Genomic DNA, 19287 nt, shown 5'->3' with positions numbered 1-19287 from the left:
ATAAATAATTCTGTTACAAGAAAAAGGAAGTTGGGGGAAAAAAAAAAGGAAAACCCACTTCAATAGATATCCTTTTTTGACTCCTTTGAACTTTGCACAGTGTGAGTGAATGGAGCCCTTTATGTTTGGGCTAAAAACTTCCTCTGCTTTCTGAGCCTGTGTTGGACTTCCCATTCTACTGAGGATTCAAGAATCTCTGAGTTGAAATTTGGACACATCAAGTGACTTTAATACTCATTATTTCCTAAAATGAAAACTTTGACAACTACAAAGCAGGGGCGAGCAGTTTGGAAAATATTACCGTCCCTTTGTCCCTGAAGTTGGGTAATGGAAGCCGCCTTTCGCTGCCATCCCAGGACGGGGTGGAGGCTGTTTGGGCCCTCATGTCTTCAGTGACTCCTCTGGTTAATAGGCCCAGAGACTGGGAGTGAGTGGCCACCTGTGCGGGTTAAATGAGGGAGCCAAGTCAGAGAGCAGGAAGAGGCCCTGCCGCAGACAGGGCGGGATTTGTCATGAGCTCCAGAGTGTAAACGAGGAAGAAATTGTGTGTGGAATATCTTGAGCGTGTTAAGGGTAATATTTGATTGATTCAAATGTGTGCACTTTTTATCGCCATGGAATTCATTAACCTTGTGAAAACATACGTTAGTTTTGAGAAAGAGTAAGCCTACTGGGTAGAGCAGTGCGTGACTTCAACAAAAAGTTGCATGTCTTCATTCTTGAAGGAACCAGTTGGTTTATTTTATTTATTATTTTTGCATCAGTCTGGGAATCAATCCCAGGGGTGCTCTACCACTGAGCTACATCCCAGCCCTCCTTTATTTTATTTTATTTATTTTTACTGTGATCCTTCTGCCTCACCCACCCTAGACACTGGGATTACCGGCATGCGCCATGCACCTGGTGAAGAATCACCTTTATAGTTGAGAAATAGTCATTCTGCATAATATTTTTTATATAATACGTAGGACATACTGGAAGCATCCGGAAGTTGAATTTTGAGGACTTAGAAGGGTGAAAATGTTTGCGTTTATATCTATGACACAATATCATTAACTCTTCTAAAAACTCATCCTAGAGTAGAACTCCTTTATTGAAACAGCTGTGAGAAATTTTCTGTGTGTTTGTATGCATTTAAGATTGTGCAATTGCACAGTAGTACGCCTGCAGTGTGTACCAAGAGTACACTTCTTAAATATAGATTCCTTTTTGGCATGAGGTGGGAGACACATAAATAAGATTCACTATTAGGCTTAAGTGGAAAGAAACTTGTGCTTTTCCATTAACTGATGGAAAATATCCTTGACTACAAATATCATCTGAAGAGTTACATTGGATTTTTTGGTAAGAATGGTGTTTGCAGTTATTTAAATTACAGACATTCCTCTTAGAGCAATTTGAGACAGTTTACATTTACTGATGTTGGCTATATGCATTTTTATTTTCACCCCCACCCTCATATCCTTTGGAGGAAGATATTGCATAATTTGATGAGTTTCATCGAAGCTCCAGTGTCTAGGAGTCTTTTTGGCTGCTTTGAAATCTTTCAGGACTTTCCCCACCCCAAGCAAATGATGGTGCTGGTGTCTAGGATGCTTTCTGCCATGATGGGAGTTACTGGCTATAACTGTTCAGAGCTGTCGCCCTTGGGCCAGCCGTGTGGAAATGGTGCTGCTGCCCCTCTCCCTGTGCCAGCTGTGCACATCCTTCAGAGGCTGACTTTCCTCTTGGGCTCAGGTTGCTTGGTTTTGGGCAGGCTGCTGGATCTTTTGGGTACTAATGACTCTGAGCCAGTGTCCTGACCTGTTTCACCAGTGTCCTACGAGTTCACGAACTGGGCTCTGAGCCAGAGCCTTTGGGAACCTTAGTGTTGATCATTTTTGCCAGGTAATCCTAACCACTTGCAATTTTATATAGAGAGGCACAGTAAAAGCCATCCTATGGCAAGTGATTGGGACTAGTAAGTAATGAACCAAAGTATTTAAAGGAGACTTAATGACTATTACATTTAGCTAAACCAGTTTCTATGTTAGAAAAGTGGTAATATTCTAGATGATGTAACTAAAGTGACTTTCCTTAATGAGATAGTACGCTGATGAGCTAGTAAAATGAAATTATTCTGTATATGACCCTTGGAAAATTGATGAAACATTTTAAAAATAAGTTGCCTTTTAGTAAAAAAAAAAAAGAAAAAATCCAAAAGCTGGCATTAACTTTTTGTAATTCATCCTTCCAGCCTCAGTAGTCATTTAAATGCTACGAGGAGGTGCAGGTAAGCTGTGCTGTCACCACATCATGTGGGGGATGGCTTTCTGAATGACCCTTCACAGTGTCGCAGATTAGACCTGGATTCCTTGTTTTATTCACTAGTGGTAAATGAGTGTGTGTCAAGACTTGAATTAGAATTGCATTCTCATTCAATCCTGGCGTAAAATGACTTTCAGAAGGATGTTTCCTTATCTTCACCATGTAAGTTCATTATTAGTGTTATCTCCTTAAGTCTCCATGTATTTGAGCTCTTAGAAGTTTACAAATGCCCAGTTCTGAAGTTTTAATGATATATACTCATTTGAAAAAGTCTATTGTGGTTTTGTTTTGATTTGGTTTTGTTATGAGTAAGAAGATATTTGGAGATCTAAGTCCTTGGAAAGCTAGAGTGCTGATAGTCTGTAAGCATCCAGTGTGTCCGACCATCAATGTACATTTAAAGTATAATTTTTTCGTACTTTCTTTTCACTTTTATTCTTTTATCAGTATCAGTTCTTAGTGAATTCTCTTCCTCATGTACTGCAATACAATGTTACTTTCCCTGTTTTATTTGTCATAAGGATTTATGATGGCATCTCAACCAGAGGAAGCAGCTGCTTGCAAAATATGATTTTTTTAATTAACTGTGTTTCTAGTGGCCAGCTGCCAATAACTTTGACATTACTTCTGTGCCCTTCTCGTTACCCTGGCATACTGGAAATGTTCTTTCCCTATACAATCTAGCATGGATGGTCGTGCTGTCTTGCTGTCTTAGAGCTCTGCTTCTTGACTTTCTCTGTGCCTCATTTTCTTTAGAGAATGGGGATAACAAAGTTTCCAATTCATAAATGGATATAAAGATCTCCAGATAGTTCCTAGCTTGTAGTGTAAATAAAAGTGTTTTTATTATTGTTTGGTTTTGATAGTAAGATGGACTTTCATGTCCTGGGAAAATGTACTTTATAAGTACTTTTATGCTGTAGACTTTCGGGGATTGAGATGGGAATGGCAGAAATGCTTATTATTATTCTCAAATAGTCCATTTGATTGAAGATTACTGGTGAATTCCTATTAACTTTTAGTCAAGATTGTTTAATATGTGGGGGAGGAATTCATTCAGCAAACTTCATAATATTATATATTCAGCACAACTGGTACTAGTAGTTCCAGAGTCCCCTCAAGATTGCTTTGTATATGAACAAAAATTCTCCTATCCCAGATTTGGGGGATACAATCATTTGTTGTTCTTAAGTTCCTATTCAGGCTAGGTGTGGTGGTGTACCCTTGTCATCCCAGCAACTCAGGAGGCTGAGGCAGGAGGATCACAAGTTTGAGACCAGTCTCAGCAATTTAGTGACACCCTTCACAACTTGGTAACATGTGGCTCAGAAAATAAAAGAGGCTGGGGGTTTAGGTCAGTGGTAGAGCCTCCCTGGGTTAAATCCCAGTGAACCCCCCAGTCCCACAAAAACAGTTCAAATTCAGTATTGTACTTTTCCATTAAGGATGCCAAATGTGGTTTGCTGGGGAAAGCCTAAGAATGTGAGACTCTGAGATGGAACAATTCAGGTAGGAAAACTTTTTCTTGGAAGCAGGGAAGAAACTTTAATATAAAATCAGTAGCAAAGCATTGATGTGTTTCTCAACTTCACTACATTTTTAATTTTTTTTCAAAATAGGGACTATATTAAATAAAATAATAGGATACTCAAGTACTGATCTGAAATATTAAACAGATTTAATTTTTCACCAGGTTTGTTTCATCTCTCTTGTGGGGGGAGGGATGAAACATAACAGATGTAGCTAAAAATCCATTCCCCTTCCTTTCCCCCCCAGAAGCGATAATATCCTCAAATATGTCCATATTTTTGTATTATTATGTGTGTATATCTCTGTGACATTTATTTCTGTAAGAAACTTTAATGTAAATATTTATTCTCCTACTGAAGGATAGTGAACTGACTTCTACTTTTGCCACTATTTCTAACAGTTCTTCAATAAATATTCTTGTAAAAGTTATGGGACCATTTCTCTCACTTAGACCACCTAGAAGTGGCACTGCTGGGTTGCTTATCACTTCCACCCATTACCTTATTGCTTGCTGAAGAAATTGTAATGGGACATTCTCCTATGGGCTCTTTAAGAAAGGTTCTCTTTCTGACATTCTTGCTAGCACTCATATTTAGACTTTACATTTTCGCCAGATTTGATAGATGTAAAATATTCTCATTATTTTTAATTTGCAGTTTCCTAATTACAAGTGAGACCAAATATCTTTTCATGTATCTGTTGTTTTTCAGGTTTCTTCTCTGAATTTTTTGCTCATATCTGGCCATTTTTGTTAAGATTGTTCACTTATTGAGTATGCGTATTGCGTATATCTTATCCTGTTTTGTAACTAGTTTTTTCACAATGCTTATTGCTAATGTGCTTTTTTTTTTTTTTTTTTTTTTTTTTGAGAAAAACTCAAATTGCTGAATTTGGTTTTCTTTCTTTCTCTTTTTGTTTTTTACCTCAGTCTTTGTGGCACATCCCTTATGTAATGAGCTCAGTGGCATTCCTCTTTCTGTCCCCTGGAAAAGTCTGAGATGATCTCTCTTGAATGTTTGGTAAAATTCACCTATAAAACTATCAGGGCTTATTTTGTTTTTTTTATTTGATGATTGATTAATTGATGAGGGTAGGTGATGGGTGGAGTTACACCTCTGATTCTTTTATGATGTTCATGGTTTGTAATCTTGAATAAGTTTTGATGAGTTACATTTTCCGCTAAAATTGTCTCATGAAGTCTTCAGATTTCTTATCAAATGTTATTCCTGGTTATTTTCATACTCTGTAAATTTCTACCATAAAATTCCTGGTATTTGCTCCTTTTTTCCCTTGATCTATTCAATTTAATTGATTTTTTTAAAAGTTTCTCTTCTGTTAATTTTATATTCTTTGAGTGTACTCTTAATTTTCTAACTTCTCAGGTTAGATGCTTAGCTCATTAATTTTCAGTCTTTTCTAAAACATGTTTAGGACTTATAAAACTTTCACTGGGATCTGTGTTAGTTGTATGCCACATGTTTTGATATGTCATATATTATTCAGTTTTAACTTTTCCCTTATTCATTATGATTTTTAAACTGTGAATTAGTGAATTTAATTTTTTTCTAGTGTATTGGAGATTTTTTATTAATATGTTCCTATTAATTTTTAATTGTGTTACATGGTATTCAGAGTATGCTTTCCATGATCCTGACTCCTTGGTATTTTTTGAAATTTGTCTTGTGGTCTCATAATTGGTCATTTAAAAAACTTGTTTAATGTGTGCTTGGAAAAAAATGTATATTTTAAAATATTGGCTACAAGGTTATATTATATAGTTTTTATTTTTCTGTTAATTTAGCCACTTTGTATTTTTGATGTGCGCCCTCCCCTTTTAGATACTTTTTGGTGTCATTACTTTAAAAATGTATCTCTTTTTTTTTTGGCACTGGAGATGGAACCCAGCTAAGCATTCTAGGCAAATGCCTGCCACCCAGCTGCCTCCCCAGTGCTAAAGGTCCCCGTGTCTTGTAGCTGGGTTCTGCCTGCCTTGGAGACCTGCCTTTAGCTAGTGAGGTTAGGCCGTTGCATTTACCCCAGTCGTGATCTAGAGGAGTTTGGTTTCCATCATCTTATTTTGTGCTTTCTAGTTTTCATGCTTTTTACCCCTTTTTTCCTTTTATTTCATCTTTGTGGGATCAAAAAATTTTTATTCCTGCTGTCTCCCCTCCTCCGGCATACTTTTTGGAAGTATACATTCTTTTTCCTTTTAGAGTTTACCCATAATTTTAACCTGGTTGTATGACTTGGAATCATGTCAACTAGTTGGTTTTCTTGCTCTTCCCTAGAAAAGGGCCCTGAGGCCCTTTGACTCGGAACACACACCTTCTACTTTACCTGCCTTCCTTTGATCTGTACTGCACTTTGTCATTATTACTGCTGTTTTACATAGTTATCTATTTGTGTTTATCATATTGACCAGTTATTTTTTCTCACTGCTGTTTGGTGTCCCAGTCCTTTTCCTGGTTTACTTCCTTGAACTTGGTAACTTCTTAACATTTCCAACGTACTTCTCTATTTCTTTGTTTTTTTAATTACTTTTCTGAAGTTTGTCCATAGTCATTGAGACATCATTCAGCCTTCTTGTCTAGAATGCTTAAAATTATAAAATACCACACATTCAGAAGAGTAATGATTTCTGTACATACAATAATATTTCCATAAAATAGAGTGAACACTCTAAACACAGCGCCACAAGCTTGAGCACAGAACATTACTAGGGGTACAAGTGAAATGACCATCTCTTATGGTTTTTATGGGGATGCAGTAAGAGAAATCAGTAAAGCTACCTGGCTTAGGTCCTTATTAGCTGTTCCTTTAAGGAAGGACATGATCTGAGTTGTGTAGAGTGAATTCCAGTATTTGTTAAATTTTGGATAGCATCTGTTGAGCACTTCAAGTGGTGAAATAGTAACAAATGCTTTACCTTGATCGTCTCATATTGTTTTTCCATCAAATCTTAAAGAATGAATTATTAACACACTGGTATTACAGCTAAGAAACTGAACTTGAGAGCTGGAGTAAGTTGGCCAAAAACTCACCGCTAGAAAATAACAGAGACATGATTCCAGCTTGGGCAGTCTGGTTCTCAGCTCTTTCTGCTTTGCTGCCTATAAATGACCCAGATGGTGCCTTTTTATAACACTTGGATTTTATGTAATATGATGTTCATTGATATTTCTTTCTTTCTTTTTTTTTTTTTTTTTGGTCATATTGATGGTGGGTGGGGATTGAGCATGCTAGACAAGTGCTCTGCCCCTGAGCTACATCCCCAGTTCCTGAGTTTAGTGAGTAAGACATGAAAAAACCTAGGCCTTAAGTCTTTGGAGAAGGCCATCTTTAAGTCTCATCTTTGAAATTGCCCTTCTCAGCTGACAAACCTTCCCAAGACTCTGACCCTCCACAAGCCTTGTTGAATGTCCTGTTTCTCTGCCCCTCCTCCTGCCTGCATGGGCCAGGTCTTGTGCTGCACTACAATCGGCCATTTAAATGACTCTCTCCAGTTGGATTCCAGTTGTCCTAGCTCAGCTAGCCCAGGGCTGTTTAGATCTGCACCTCCAGGACTCAGCACAATGTCTGGCCCATAAAATTTCATAAATAGTATACATTCATTAATTCTTAATAACAAAGTAATATAAATACTATGACGGAAGAACTAATAATCAGTGACAGTTTGTTATTGAGTTTTTATTATAGTCCAGGTACAATAATTAAATTTTTTACATATTTTACACAGATAATTTTAACACTGAGCTATGATTTACCTAAACATGTTCTCTCATATAATCCTCACCATAATCCTGGGAGTTAAGTATCTGTTTCACAGATGATGAACTGGAACCAAGAGAGATTATTTGACTTGCTTAAGGTCAGCTGCTGTTTAAGTAGTGGAGCCTGGATTGAAAACTGTGTCTGTCTTATTCCAGAGCATGTGGTTTGGCACTTTAGCACTTTGCTTCTCTGGAGATTTCCACAGTTGAGTCAAGTTGGAGAAGTCATAGAGTTTACTGAGCTTGAAAACTTGCCAAGAAGCCTGCCCCAGCGTTGGGACTGTTTGCTAAAATAGGAGAGCAGTGACAACAAATGGGTTCAGTTACACAGTGCAGCAATTCCTTTTGTGCCCCTGCTCTTAGAGCACACGTACCACCTCAGCAGGGCTTGGTTCTGACCTGTAGAAAAAAGGAATAGCTTTTTTACACCTGTTGTATAACAGCAGTTGTCTTGGTTGACACCAAATTGGTCTGATAAGACTGGTTGGCTTGTTAGATTCAAATATGTAAAATGAGAAAATTGTGGTGGCTACAACAAACATTAAATATTTTATTCTTAATGAGATGTGGATCTGGAGAACAGATGAGGTCTAAGTTAGTGCTGATTAGACTGGTTGGCTGGCATTTCTGTTGGAGACAGAGATGGAGACATTAAAATATATGTCCTTAAAGCTGGGTGTGGTGGCACACATTTAGAATTCCTGCTATCTGGGAGGCTGAGGCAGGAGGATTATAAATTCAAGGCTGACCTGGATAATGTAGCAAGATCGTGTTTCAAAATAAAATGAAAAGGGCTGGGAATATAGCTCAGTAGTAGAGTACTTTCTTAGCACATGCAAGGTCCTGGGTTCAGTCCCCAGTTCTAACAAACAGAACACATGCACACAATTAGCTAAAGGTTTTAAAAGAAACTTTTACTTTAACAATGCCAATCATTTCCAGAACTGTTAATTTGTATATTCAAAGATATTATCCTTTTGTATTATGTTTCACATTTTAAGTAATACCAAGGGTTCCCCCCAGCCCAGGTGAAACCTCTATAATTTATAGTTTGGCTGTTCTGGTATTATAGTTTGGCAAAAGACTTATGAATTCTCTGTGCTATGTTTATTAGTGCAAATAAAATCCTTTTTTTGAGATGCAAAAAATAAAATCTTTTTTGTTTCTAAAAATTTTTATTCTTGTAATTTGACAAATGTACTTGGTAGTAACTAATTCTACAAATGAAAGCTGACCTGTCTTACTATTGGCCTTGATGCATGTGAATGTCATCACATTTAGACAACTGAGAGTTTTGGGTAGAATAAGTAAAGAAGGTATAGGCCTGAGAAAACATGTGAGCTCTGTGACATTGATGTTATACAGGTTTGTTTCTCTCTTCTTTCAGACTGGTCGAATTGACAAATCCTACCCCACAGTATGTGGTCACACAGGACCAGTGCTGGATATAGACTGGTGCCCACACAACGACCAGGTCATTGCCAGTGGTTCAGAGGACTGCACGGTTATGGTAAGCTCCTAGTGTGTTGTCTGACGCCAGCCAGTGAGACTCATTGCTTTCAAGTGTGTGTACGTGTGTGTGTGTGTGTGTGTGTGTAGGCTTAAAAAGGAGAAAATCATAGCAGTTTTAACTATCCATTGGATTATATAAGGATTTAGCTACTTTAAAACTTAACTACAGATAAGCCTTTTACAAGCCCTTACATCGACTGGTTGTGTTATATTGTCTTCAGGGTTTGTGTGTGTGTGTGTGTGTGTGTGTTTGAATGTATATGTGTACATGTTATTGACTATTGACATCTGATCTATAGGAAGATTTTGGAGAAAGTAAAATGATTTTCTAAAGAGTCTGTGAATGCTTTTTGACTACATGACACCTCCCTCCCCTATCCAAATAAAAAACTTGCTTGCACAAACTCGCATAATGCAGTAAGATGCCAAAGGTTATGCAGATAAAATGGGAGCTGTAACAGGTATTGAGAGATAGTAAGAGTTTTCATGAAGATACACAATTAAGCAAAAAACTTAAAAGTTCTTTACATTCCTTCATTTAGATTCCCAAAGTAGCTTATGTGTGAAGCCAGACTTGGGGATGTTGTTCTGTTGTGTTGAGGCAGGTTCTTGCTATGTTGTCCAGGCTGGCCCAGAACTTCTGTGGTCAAGCAGTCCTTTTGCATGAGCCTTCCCAGTACCTTGGACTACAGGTGTGTTCCTCTGTGTCTGGCTCCAGGGTACTGTTTAATGTAAAGCTTCTTGTTCTTGATTAAATATGAGGGTAGGTTCGGATCAGTTTTCAATACCCAAAATATGTTGAAAAGTTTAGCTGTAAGTGTAGGGAGCACTGCTGCCCTTGAAATAAGTGAAGCTCGACTCTAGCGAACCTGCAGGGCGACTCACAGATGTCAGGTCGCAAGCTCGAAGGCCATGCCATGCCACGTGTATTTTCCTTTCTGTTATTTGTGGACTGAAACATTGTTTGGAGTACTTCATTAATTAAAACTATTTTGCATAAACAAATTAATTCCTGAACTGTTTTTTAAACATCTACCCACTTTTCCTCTTGGGCTTTTGGCTGAGGATGACTCCTCCTGTGATATTATGATTTTGGCAGCTAAAGCATATTAAAGAAATATGCTGCTGCTAAAAAGAATTCTTCTGTTTGATATGTTTTGGTAAGCTCATCTTTTTAATGGCTGCAGACATACTTTGCTAAGGGAAAAGACCATCCTTTAGAACTGATGCCAAAGCCCTGTGACTTAGTCCTGCCAGTTTAAAAACCTTGATATGTTGTCTTAAGTCTCATTTTTAATCTGTAGGTTCCTCCTCCATCCTTCTCCTTACAGCGTATTGTAGGGAAGAACTCTGGCCTTTGACCCATGCTTTTCTGGATTTGGTGGATTGCATGTTCTTTTGTCTAAATTTCTTGCAGTTCGACAGCCAGATCCCAAAGTGTGGTCAAATCAAGGCTCAGTCCCTGGGCTGTTGTTAGTGTCAGGTTCTTCCACCAGGATCCACTGAGAAGCACATGATGTGTAGTTTTCATTCTTTTTCATTTGTGTTTAATGCCTCCATCCAGTAATTCACCAGGGGCTTGCAAGACAGTGATATTCAATGCTTTCATTTTGTTTTCAGCTTTTAACTGGTGAGGTAAATGCTTGATTATCTCCTTTAATTTACCTAGTTTTCAAGATAACAAATTGGTTCTGTCATCCTCAGAAGGTGTGACCTATTACTTTTGTGGGTTTTATTTTTGTTTTGTTTTTTTTTTAATTTTTATCTTTTATTTATTCTCTGAAGAATGTTATTTTTATGCTGAAAACTCTACAGTGTACTTTTAACCCAGTTTGGTGGCAAGTTCTGTAGCCTTTGCTTTTTCTAGCTTGGCAGTTCAAGTTACAGGTTTGGACCAGGAACATTATCCCCCTGGTGATGGTGGATCTCATATCTGCCATTGTAATTGGTCCTAATAATTTCCACAGGCTTAGCCAGAGCTCCTTTTTCTTCCAGGTTGACCTGCATGAAGGCAACAATGGCATAGGTCTTGCTGCAGCCCACAGGTACCAGTGTGGCCTTCCCCTTGATGATGCAGTTGGGTGACAGCCTTCTTGGTGTGACACAGGGCAGGCAGGGAGATAACCAGTTCCATGGGATCCACATCATGCATAGTCACCTTAGCTGAGCCTGTTCTGCACCAACAGGATTGATGGCATTAATCCCTCAAAGACAGGTGGTCCTTTTTGCTGGCAACTCTCTTCTCAGCCCAGGCCAAGTCTCTTGTTTCTTCTCTCACTTTGTGTCTCATCTACAGTTGTGGGCCAGCTTAAGCGCTGGGTAACTTTTAGACCAAAACCTGGTAAACTGGCAAATTACAGGAGGCACTTGCAGTTGTTGATGCAGCCAGATGTAGTGGGGACAATTTACAAAATGCTAAGGTCCCTTTTGGGCTGGATGTCCTGTCCAGTGCAGTATTCATAAACCTGTCCTAAGGCAGGGAATTTACCCTCTCTTGGCCTGCTTCTTCTCCAGCCCATGCTGGGGCCACCTTTTCCCCTTGGCTTTCTTTCCTCTCAGCATCTTGGGCAGGCAGGGAAGAGAGCGATCTTTTTTTTTTTTTTTTTTTTTTTAAAGGTGCATTATTTCTTGTGTTTGTTTATTCTTGGTTAATCCTCATTTTCAAAGTGATTTTTCTTTTCTTTCTTTTTTTTCTTGTTAAGTTCTGATTTATTTTTCCTGTCTTAAGTTGTTTTCTTCATGTATTTTATCTCATTTTGAAATAGTATTATATCTCTTATCTATAAGCTATGTTTGTTCAGCATGCTTGTATTATCTATAGGGTGTTATTCTGTCCTTAATTCTTTAAAAGTCATTTTGTGGTTCAGTTTTCTTTTTTCTTCTTATTTTTGTATGATTTTTAAAATGTATTTTTTTTTTCAGCACAGGTAAAATGTATTTTTGTGTGAAGATTTCCAAGCTTTTCTTACGGTGTCTTGGCTGAGATCATTGTCCTAATTTCACAGAGTATCTTCAAGCCATGTTCACAAACATGGTGGCTTGCTTTTCTAAGATTTTTCTGGCCTGTTTTTCCTTGTCCTTTCTCATTTCTTTTGTCCCTGTTAATGCTGCTCTAATTTTATTCCATTCTCTGGGCTTCTCCTTAGTGTGTGTAGTGCCTATCTTGGAGGGTCGGTTTTGAGACTCCTGGGTCTAGAGTACTCTTGCTCCCTCAGACTTTTTTTATTGCAGGCTCCTGTGGTCACTGCTGTTGGAAAAGGCAAAACCACTCCCAGTTTCCATTGCTGGTCTTAGCTCTGACAGGTACCCCACTGGTGTTCCCTCTGCACACCCAACGCTGACAGCAGGCAGGTCACGTAGCTGTTGGTGATTTGCCTCCACACACTTGTGTTTTTAGTCAGCACCAAATTTTGTTATCTGAAAACCCTGCTGCCATTGAGACCAGCATCTTTCCAGAATTCTCTCATGTTGCTCCTTTATTGTATTTGCTGGAATGAACATTCTGTAAATTAAAAAATGCCTTGGGGTGAGTCTTCCAAAAAACCTTAAGACCCTTAAGAATGGAACTGATACTTAAATCACTCTTTAATGACTAGTGATTCCCAAATCATGTTATTATTGGGTAATTGAATCTTTTAAAACTTAGCAACTGAAATGAAATTTTAAAGAAATATTTGATCTCCTAGTCTACCTGTTTCTTAATACCTAATTTTCCACTTTGCTGTCCTACAGGTAAACAAACACTGTACGATAGGTCGAATGATTTCACACAACACCTTTTTTTTTTTTAAACAGAAAAACTTTCAGTAGTTTCTTAAGTGTAGGCTATTGGTAGTAGCTCATGAATACAAATAGTAGATAGTCTAATATGGTCTTATTCCAGCTGGAGAAGGACACCAAGAAGAGCCCGAGTCAGGGAGTTGGGGCTCAGGCAGGTTGCTTAAACCCTCTCAGCCCCAGTTGCCTTACATATAAAATGGAGATGTAGTAATAATGCCTATTGAGGATCAAAAGGAAGCTATCAATGTATAATGATTTTTAAATGAGTTTTGATGTGTATCTATAGTGAATTAAGGGCAGCAAGATCACTTTAAATGCATTTTTTGGTAGAAAAACAGGAGAACCAGTTTATCAAATAAAAGGATAAAATTAATTTTGAGATTGTTCTTTTGAATTACTTAAAGTATAAAGTCCATTAAATCCCAAGCACCTAAGTATTGATTTGTTAATTTTTTGAACATTGATTCAGTGACAGTTTTTATTTTGAGACAGAGTCTTGCTATATTGCTGAGGCTGATCTCCTGAGTAGCTGGAATTGTAGGCATGTGCCACTATGCCCGGCCAGAAGCCACATTTTGCTTCTAAGTTATTCAGATTTTTGTTGTTATGAGTTCTTTTTCTTTGACAATATCTTCACATAGAGTTTTTGAGATTGTGGTCTCTGAGTATTTTAAGTGGAGAAATTTTAGCTCCAAGAAAATGATAGTCCTTTAAACAATACAAAGAGCAGCCAAGTTTTGTTTAGCAATTACCCTTATCTGCAGGGTAATAATTAAACATAAATGCAAAAAAAAAATGACAAATTCAGACAATGGGGTTGCATAGTTGTTTCTTCTAGAGTCTGGGAGATGGAAAGATATTTACAAGCCATGAGTTTTAACTGCTTTTCCATGTCCTGAAGAATCCCAAAGTATTAAGTGAACACTTTTCCCCTTCTTCCAAATGAGTCTTATTGTCCTACAGAAAGGAACAAAAATAAACTCCCTGTCTTGCTCATTTTGCTTCTATTGTATATTACCCCAATAAACTTTATGCCTTAAAATAGAAATGGCTGTGATCTGATTCCTTTCAGTCATTTTTCAGGACCTTATAATAGTTCCATTTTGTGCAGATTGCATCTGGGTCATTTACCTGTGGATGTTCTGACCTTGGAAGATCAGAACCCAGCACTCAGTTGTTGGTTTTCCCAAATCCAGTGTTGCTGTCCATGTTGTCATCCATTTGGAAGTGTCCTGCAGGGCTACTGGGTCAGTGTTTTCTGTAGGGGTTTGTGCTGCTCTGCAGCTGCTACCAAGTCTGTGTGCTTCTTCCTCTCTCTTAAGATCATGTCTCCTTTATTTTCCCTTTGGAATTGGTTTAACTTTTTAAAAAAATAGGACCTTTTGAGGGAATGGCCCTTTTTATGGCATTTACTATAGTGCTTAGCCCAGTAGCAAGTCCATGATGGGTAATTAAAATAGGAAAGTAGGGTCTGGAAATGTTTTGTGTGTGCTTTAAATCTGTGCTGTGTTTGAAAAATAAAACCATTAAACTAATTGTCCTTTACTACTTGAGAAAAACCCAAGTTTCTTAATGTTCCTCGTTTCTTGTGGGAACTGTTCTGCGCTGTCCTTCTGCCATGTGCAGAGTTCCACGTGTGAAAACGATGCCAGGGCCACAGCAGCTCCCAGCATGTGGCAAGGCTTTTCCCTGGAATCTGGATGGGTTTTCAATGATTGATTCACTTTTTCATCTGGAAATCCTTGAGATTGATTGTTTTTTCTTTTTCAAAACAAACTAAAACATTGTCATAGTAATGTGTTGTCCAAATAGAAAATTTCAGAACACACAGTGTATTTATTTTTGAAGTGGGAGGGGCAGTCATTGTCACTCCCGCTGTGCTGAGAGGCCCACAGGGCACAGTGGAGGATGGGCGTGTTTTCTTCCTTACTCCCAGCATGTTTTGAGAAAGCTGATTGGTTTTAGAGGACCATTCTATCTGTAGCCATGGGGCAGAGAAAGCTCATGGGCCGCAGAGATCAGGTCTGTCCCCACACAGCTTTCAAACATATGATATCTTGAATGTAAATGTGTATCAGTTAAGTACAGTACTGAATTAGTTGGAAGACAGTACTCATTCCAAGAGATCTTGATGTTCAGACCTAAAAATACACATGGGTCGTAGTGGACATAACCACAGCAGGAAGAATAGTCATGAACATGAAGAAGACTTCTTCTGCTAGCTGGTGTTCCAGGTTTTATGTGCGTGCTTCTATTTAACCATTGTAATAGGACAGTTAAGGCCAGAATATGAGATACTTTACAACTTAGGAAATACAGGTCCAGGGCATGACAATTCTGTCAAAGGTCACACAGCTGATGAGAGAGATAACCAAACCTGATCTTTCCAGCTGCAAAGCCTGTGCTCCTCCCTGTTAGTGGTATTTCCCATTAGGCTAGTGTTATATGAAATGTTTTAGCTCATTTGACCCTTCCAGTAACTCCTCTGCAAGCACAGCTGGTGCTGTTCCCAGTATCAAACAAGGAAATTGAGGCTCCCAGAAGTGAAATCCTTTTTAATGCTAACATGGCCAATTAGTGTCTCAGTCTGCTAGAAGCTGGGGTCCCAGATTATGAAAAAGACTAAACTTGCACCCAGTGGTGTTTCTGATCTTTGTTGTCTCTGAGCTGCAGGAGGCAAGACCTTCAGTTCAAGAAGTAGCAGACCACGCTAAAAAGAGCGGAGAGCCACATCATGACAGGCCTGTGAGTAGGGCTTGTAGGTCACAGCTGGAGGACATGAGTGCTTAATGGAAAGACTCACAGCTCTTCCCACAGCCCACAGTGGAGAGCAGCACCACCTGTCTTTACAGCAGACCCCAGTTCTGTTGTCTTCATTTCGTCTCGCAGACTGTCTGAGTCACTACCTCCCTCTGCCGTCAGTCCCTGTGCCTGTGCCATTACCTTTTTGACTCTAGTGCCTCTTCTCTGCCTTCCCCTCAAGCCTCTTTGAGATGTCGTTTGATGCTGCACGCACTTTTTAGAAGACTGTTTTATGCATCTGTGCTCTTTTATTTTGAGATTGGATACTTGATTTCCTGTTTTCATTTCCTTTCATTAACTCCTTTTCGTTCTTAGAGGTCGTCTCCTTAGAGGGCCTTCCTGGTGGACCAGGCTCGCTTAGCATGAAGGTGACTGGCGCCACGTGCATTTTCATTCAGCACTCAGCTTATGCCAAAGTCGGCACAGTGTTGGCCACACTGTGTGGTCTCCTGGTGAATAATACAGGGTGACAATAGCTAATGCTTCCTGGGTGTCTGCCTTAGGCGGGGCGTTATTCTCAATGTGTTAAATTCACATTACCAACTTAGTTCTTCAACCACCTGCTGAGGGCCAAGTTCATTATTATCCCATTTTATATAGATGAGGAAACAAAGCCCAGAAAGGGGAGGTGAGTGTCGCCAAGGTCCCACCCCTGGTATGTGGCAGAATCAGAGTTTTCACCATCAGTTTGGCTAGAGCCCATCTCAGCTAGTGCTCTACACTTTCCTGCTTTGGGAAGCATTTTGGTATGCCAGGCCCTGCTCCAAAGGACTCTGCACTCTCAGTCCCCGCAGCAGCCCTGGCAGGTGTAGGGATGACGTTACATTTATGTTGTTTACCCAGTCCTGGGCAGCGTTTCAGCCAGGGCTCACTAGCTCCAGAGCCTGTCCTGTAACCTTTATGTCACACCATTTGTATTTGCTGTCTTTACTTTTTCAGTCCAATAAAAACCCTGTGCTTTCCGTTAGACCATTAACTCCCCTTAAAGTAGGGCCCACATTTAGTCTCCTGGTGCCAGACCTGCATTACAGTGGCTACTCAGTGAATGTGTTGCATGAATGTGTGTCGAGGTAGTACAGTGGGTTAGGTGCCTGTATGAAATGCCTAAATCTAGGAGGGACCATTATAGTGCCTGAAAGTGAGTTAATAAAAGAACATCATTTCTTCATTAAAAAATTGCTCCATCAAAATTTCCTCAGTTCAAGCAAGAGATAAAGGAGAAACTAGAGAAAGGAAAAGATGAAGCTCTGTTAAGAGCTCTGTTTCTGCTGCTTATGATCAAAGTCTCCCATCACTTCACCCTCATTCGGGATTTAGAAAGCACGGTGCTTAGTTGATGGTCAGTTAGGCAGAGAAGGTTTGGCAGTCCATGTTCAGGGTGCCATCTGCAGATGGCAGGTGGTATTACCACTCTTTCAAGCCTGGGTCAGATTGATCTTGCAAAATGCATTTCCTGTTGAGTCACTCAAGTCCCATTTCATAATTGTTTCTCTGCCAACCTTATGCTTTGATCAAATCAGTAGCCATTGTTTTCTGTTTGTTCTGCTCAAAATTTTATTCAAAAAATTTGAGTAGCCAAATTTAATTCAGAGCTATTTTGTTAATCATAAAATCCTTGAATAAAAATAACATGTCAGGCTGGGTGCAGTGGTGCACACCTATAACCTCAGCAACAGTGAGGCCCTAAGCAACTCAGGGAGACCCTGTCTCTAAATAAAATACAAAAAGGACTAAGGATGATGCTCAGTGGTTAAGTGCCCCTGGGTTCAATCCCTGGTATAAAAACAAAAATCAAAAAAAATGTCAGGATGAAAGCAAATGTCATGCTGAAGGGGAAGCAGTTGGGGTGAGGGGGGCGTAGTTCAAAGTCTGCCCAGTGGGAGAGGCTGTGGCCTGGGTGAGGAGAGGGCAGGGGAGGCAGTGCTTTTGTTCTCTGTGCTTATTCACACCTGCCTTCTGTAAAATTTGAGTGATGGGGGCTTCTGGGGCAGTCAGGTGACATCTAGGCCTGGGCCCTCAAAAGGCAGGTTTGTTTTGCAATGATTTACATAAGCGGTTATACTTGGCTGGAGTAAAATTTAGCCATAGTAATGAATGAATCTCTCAACTCAGAATCTTCTCCTACCCTTCAGGATGGTGAACTTCATTCTCATTTTTTGCCAGATAACAGAAACAAGTTGAACCTTAAATGTACCTCTAATCTAAATTCTCTGCAATCTCCTCAGTAGTTGAAAATGAACAGTTTTTCATCTCTTTCTAAAAAATCTCAACAGGGATTCCAACACTTGTTCCACTGTTGAATATGATTTTCACTGACTGGTTCTAAGTTTTTCATGAACTATTTCCTTAAAATCTTTTTTTTTTTTTTTTTACTGTAAAATTACTTATTTTCATCCTCATATAAGAAAATAATTATTTTCAACTTGAGCCTTTTCACAAATTTAAATATTTAATACCCTCCAGGGTTTTCAGTGCTCCTCAGCTTACCCTTATCTAGGTCCTTCCTTCTTAAAGGATATTTCTGCTTCTTAACCTTTAAAACCATAGTCTCCTATTGTCAAAGCCTCTGGTTCTTCCATTTGGCTACTTCCCGTTACCTTCTCCCCCTGCTGCCTAGGCGTGTCCCTAGTTAAGGTGTGGGGATCTTCTGCATGTCTTCACCGGTCAAGAGGATTAAAACAGTGACAGCAGCCTTACTGAGAGATGATTCACACAGAACTCACCCGCTTAAAATGTGCAGTTCAGTGAGTTTTAGGAAATGCATGGAAAAATACAACCATCACAATTTTTTAATATTTTCGTCATCTCAAGAAGAAACCCTGTATCTTTAGTTATCACCTCTCATTCCTGCTCCCCAAACTAAGCCACCACTCCTCTTCTTCCTCTCTCTTCCTAGTTTGCTCTTCCAGACATTTTTGCCTATGAAATGCTACCCTATGTGACCGTCTGTGTCTGAGTTCTTCCTCTTTGCATGTTTTCCAGGTCCGTGCATGTTGTAGCATTTATCAGGGCTTTATTCCTACTTATGGCCAAGTGGTATTCCATTGTATGTTTGGACATTTATCAGTGGAGGGACATTTGGGTCGTTTCTACCTTTCGTCTCTTATGAATAATGGTGCACAGCTCCACTAAGACCCACTAGGTCTTAATGGGACTTGGTGCACTCCTGAAATTCCTGCGACTCAGGAGGCTGAGGCAGGAGAATGGCAAGTTTGAGGCCAGCCTCCGCAACTTAGCAGGAACCTGTCTCAAAATGAAAAATCAAAAGTGCTGGGGGTTAAGTGTCCCTGGGTTCAACCCTGGAAGGGGGGGTATTTTTTTTCTGGGCTCTCTGTAACTCCATGTGTAATCATTCAAGGGACGGCCAGATTGTTTTCCAGAGTGGCCATATCATTTAACATTCCCACCAACAGTTTCTGAAGACTCTTGATTTCTCTACATCTTTGCCAACACTTTTCATATTTTTAATAATAGAATGAAACTTTTTTATTCTAGCTATCTTAGGGCTGCGTGCGAATGATACCTAATGACTGATTTGCACTTCACTGTGACTAACAGTGTCAAGCATCTTCTCACTGCCTTGGAC

General features: G+C 39.3%; 1 protein-coding gene across 2 annotated transcripts in view; it reads left to right on the top strand.

Moving 5' to 3' along the window:
- Coro1c (coronin 1C) overlaps window positions 1–19287 on the top strand; it is a 75850-nt gene that overhangs the window by 42245 nt on the left and 14318 nt on the right. For both annotated transcript variants that reach the window (XM_047560351.1, XM_047560352.1), the window contains exon 3: window positions 8995–9117. In XM_047560351.1, the coding sequence (XP_047416307.1) occupies window positions 8995–9117 (123 nt within the window). The remainder of the gene's footprint in view (window positions 1–8994; window positions 9118–19287) is intronic.

This window comes from Sciurus carolinensis, chromosome 8 (assembly GCF_902686445.1).
Source record: "Sciurus carolinensis chromosome 8, mSciCar1.2, whole genome shotgun sequence".
Classification (NCBI taxonomy): Eukaryota; Metazoa; Chordata; class Mammalia; order Rodentia; family Sciuridae; genus Sciurus; species Sciurus carolinensis.
The sequence above is the reverse complement of the archived record's forward strand: the minus strand, read 5'-3'. Positions and strand labels throughout refer to the sequence as shown.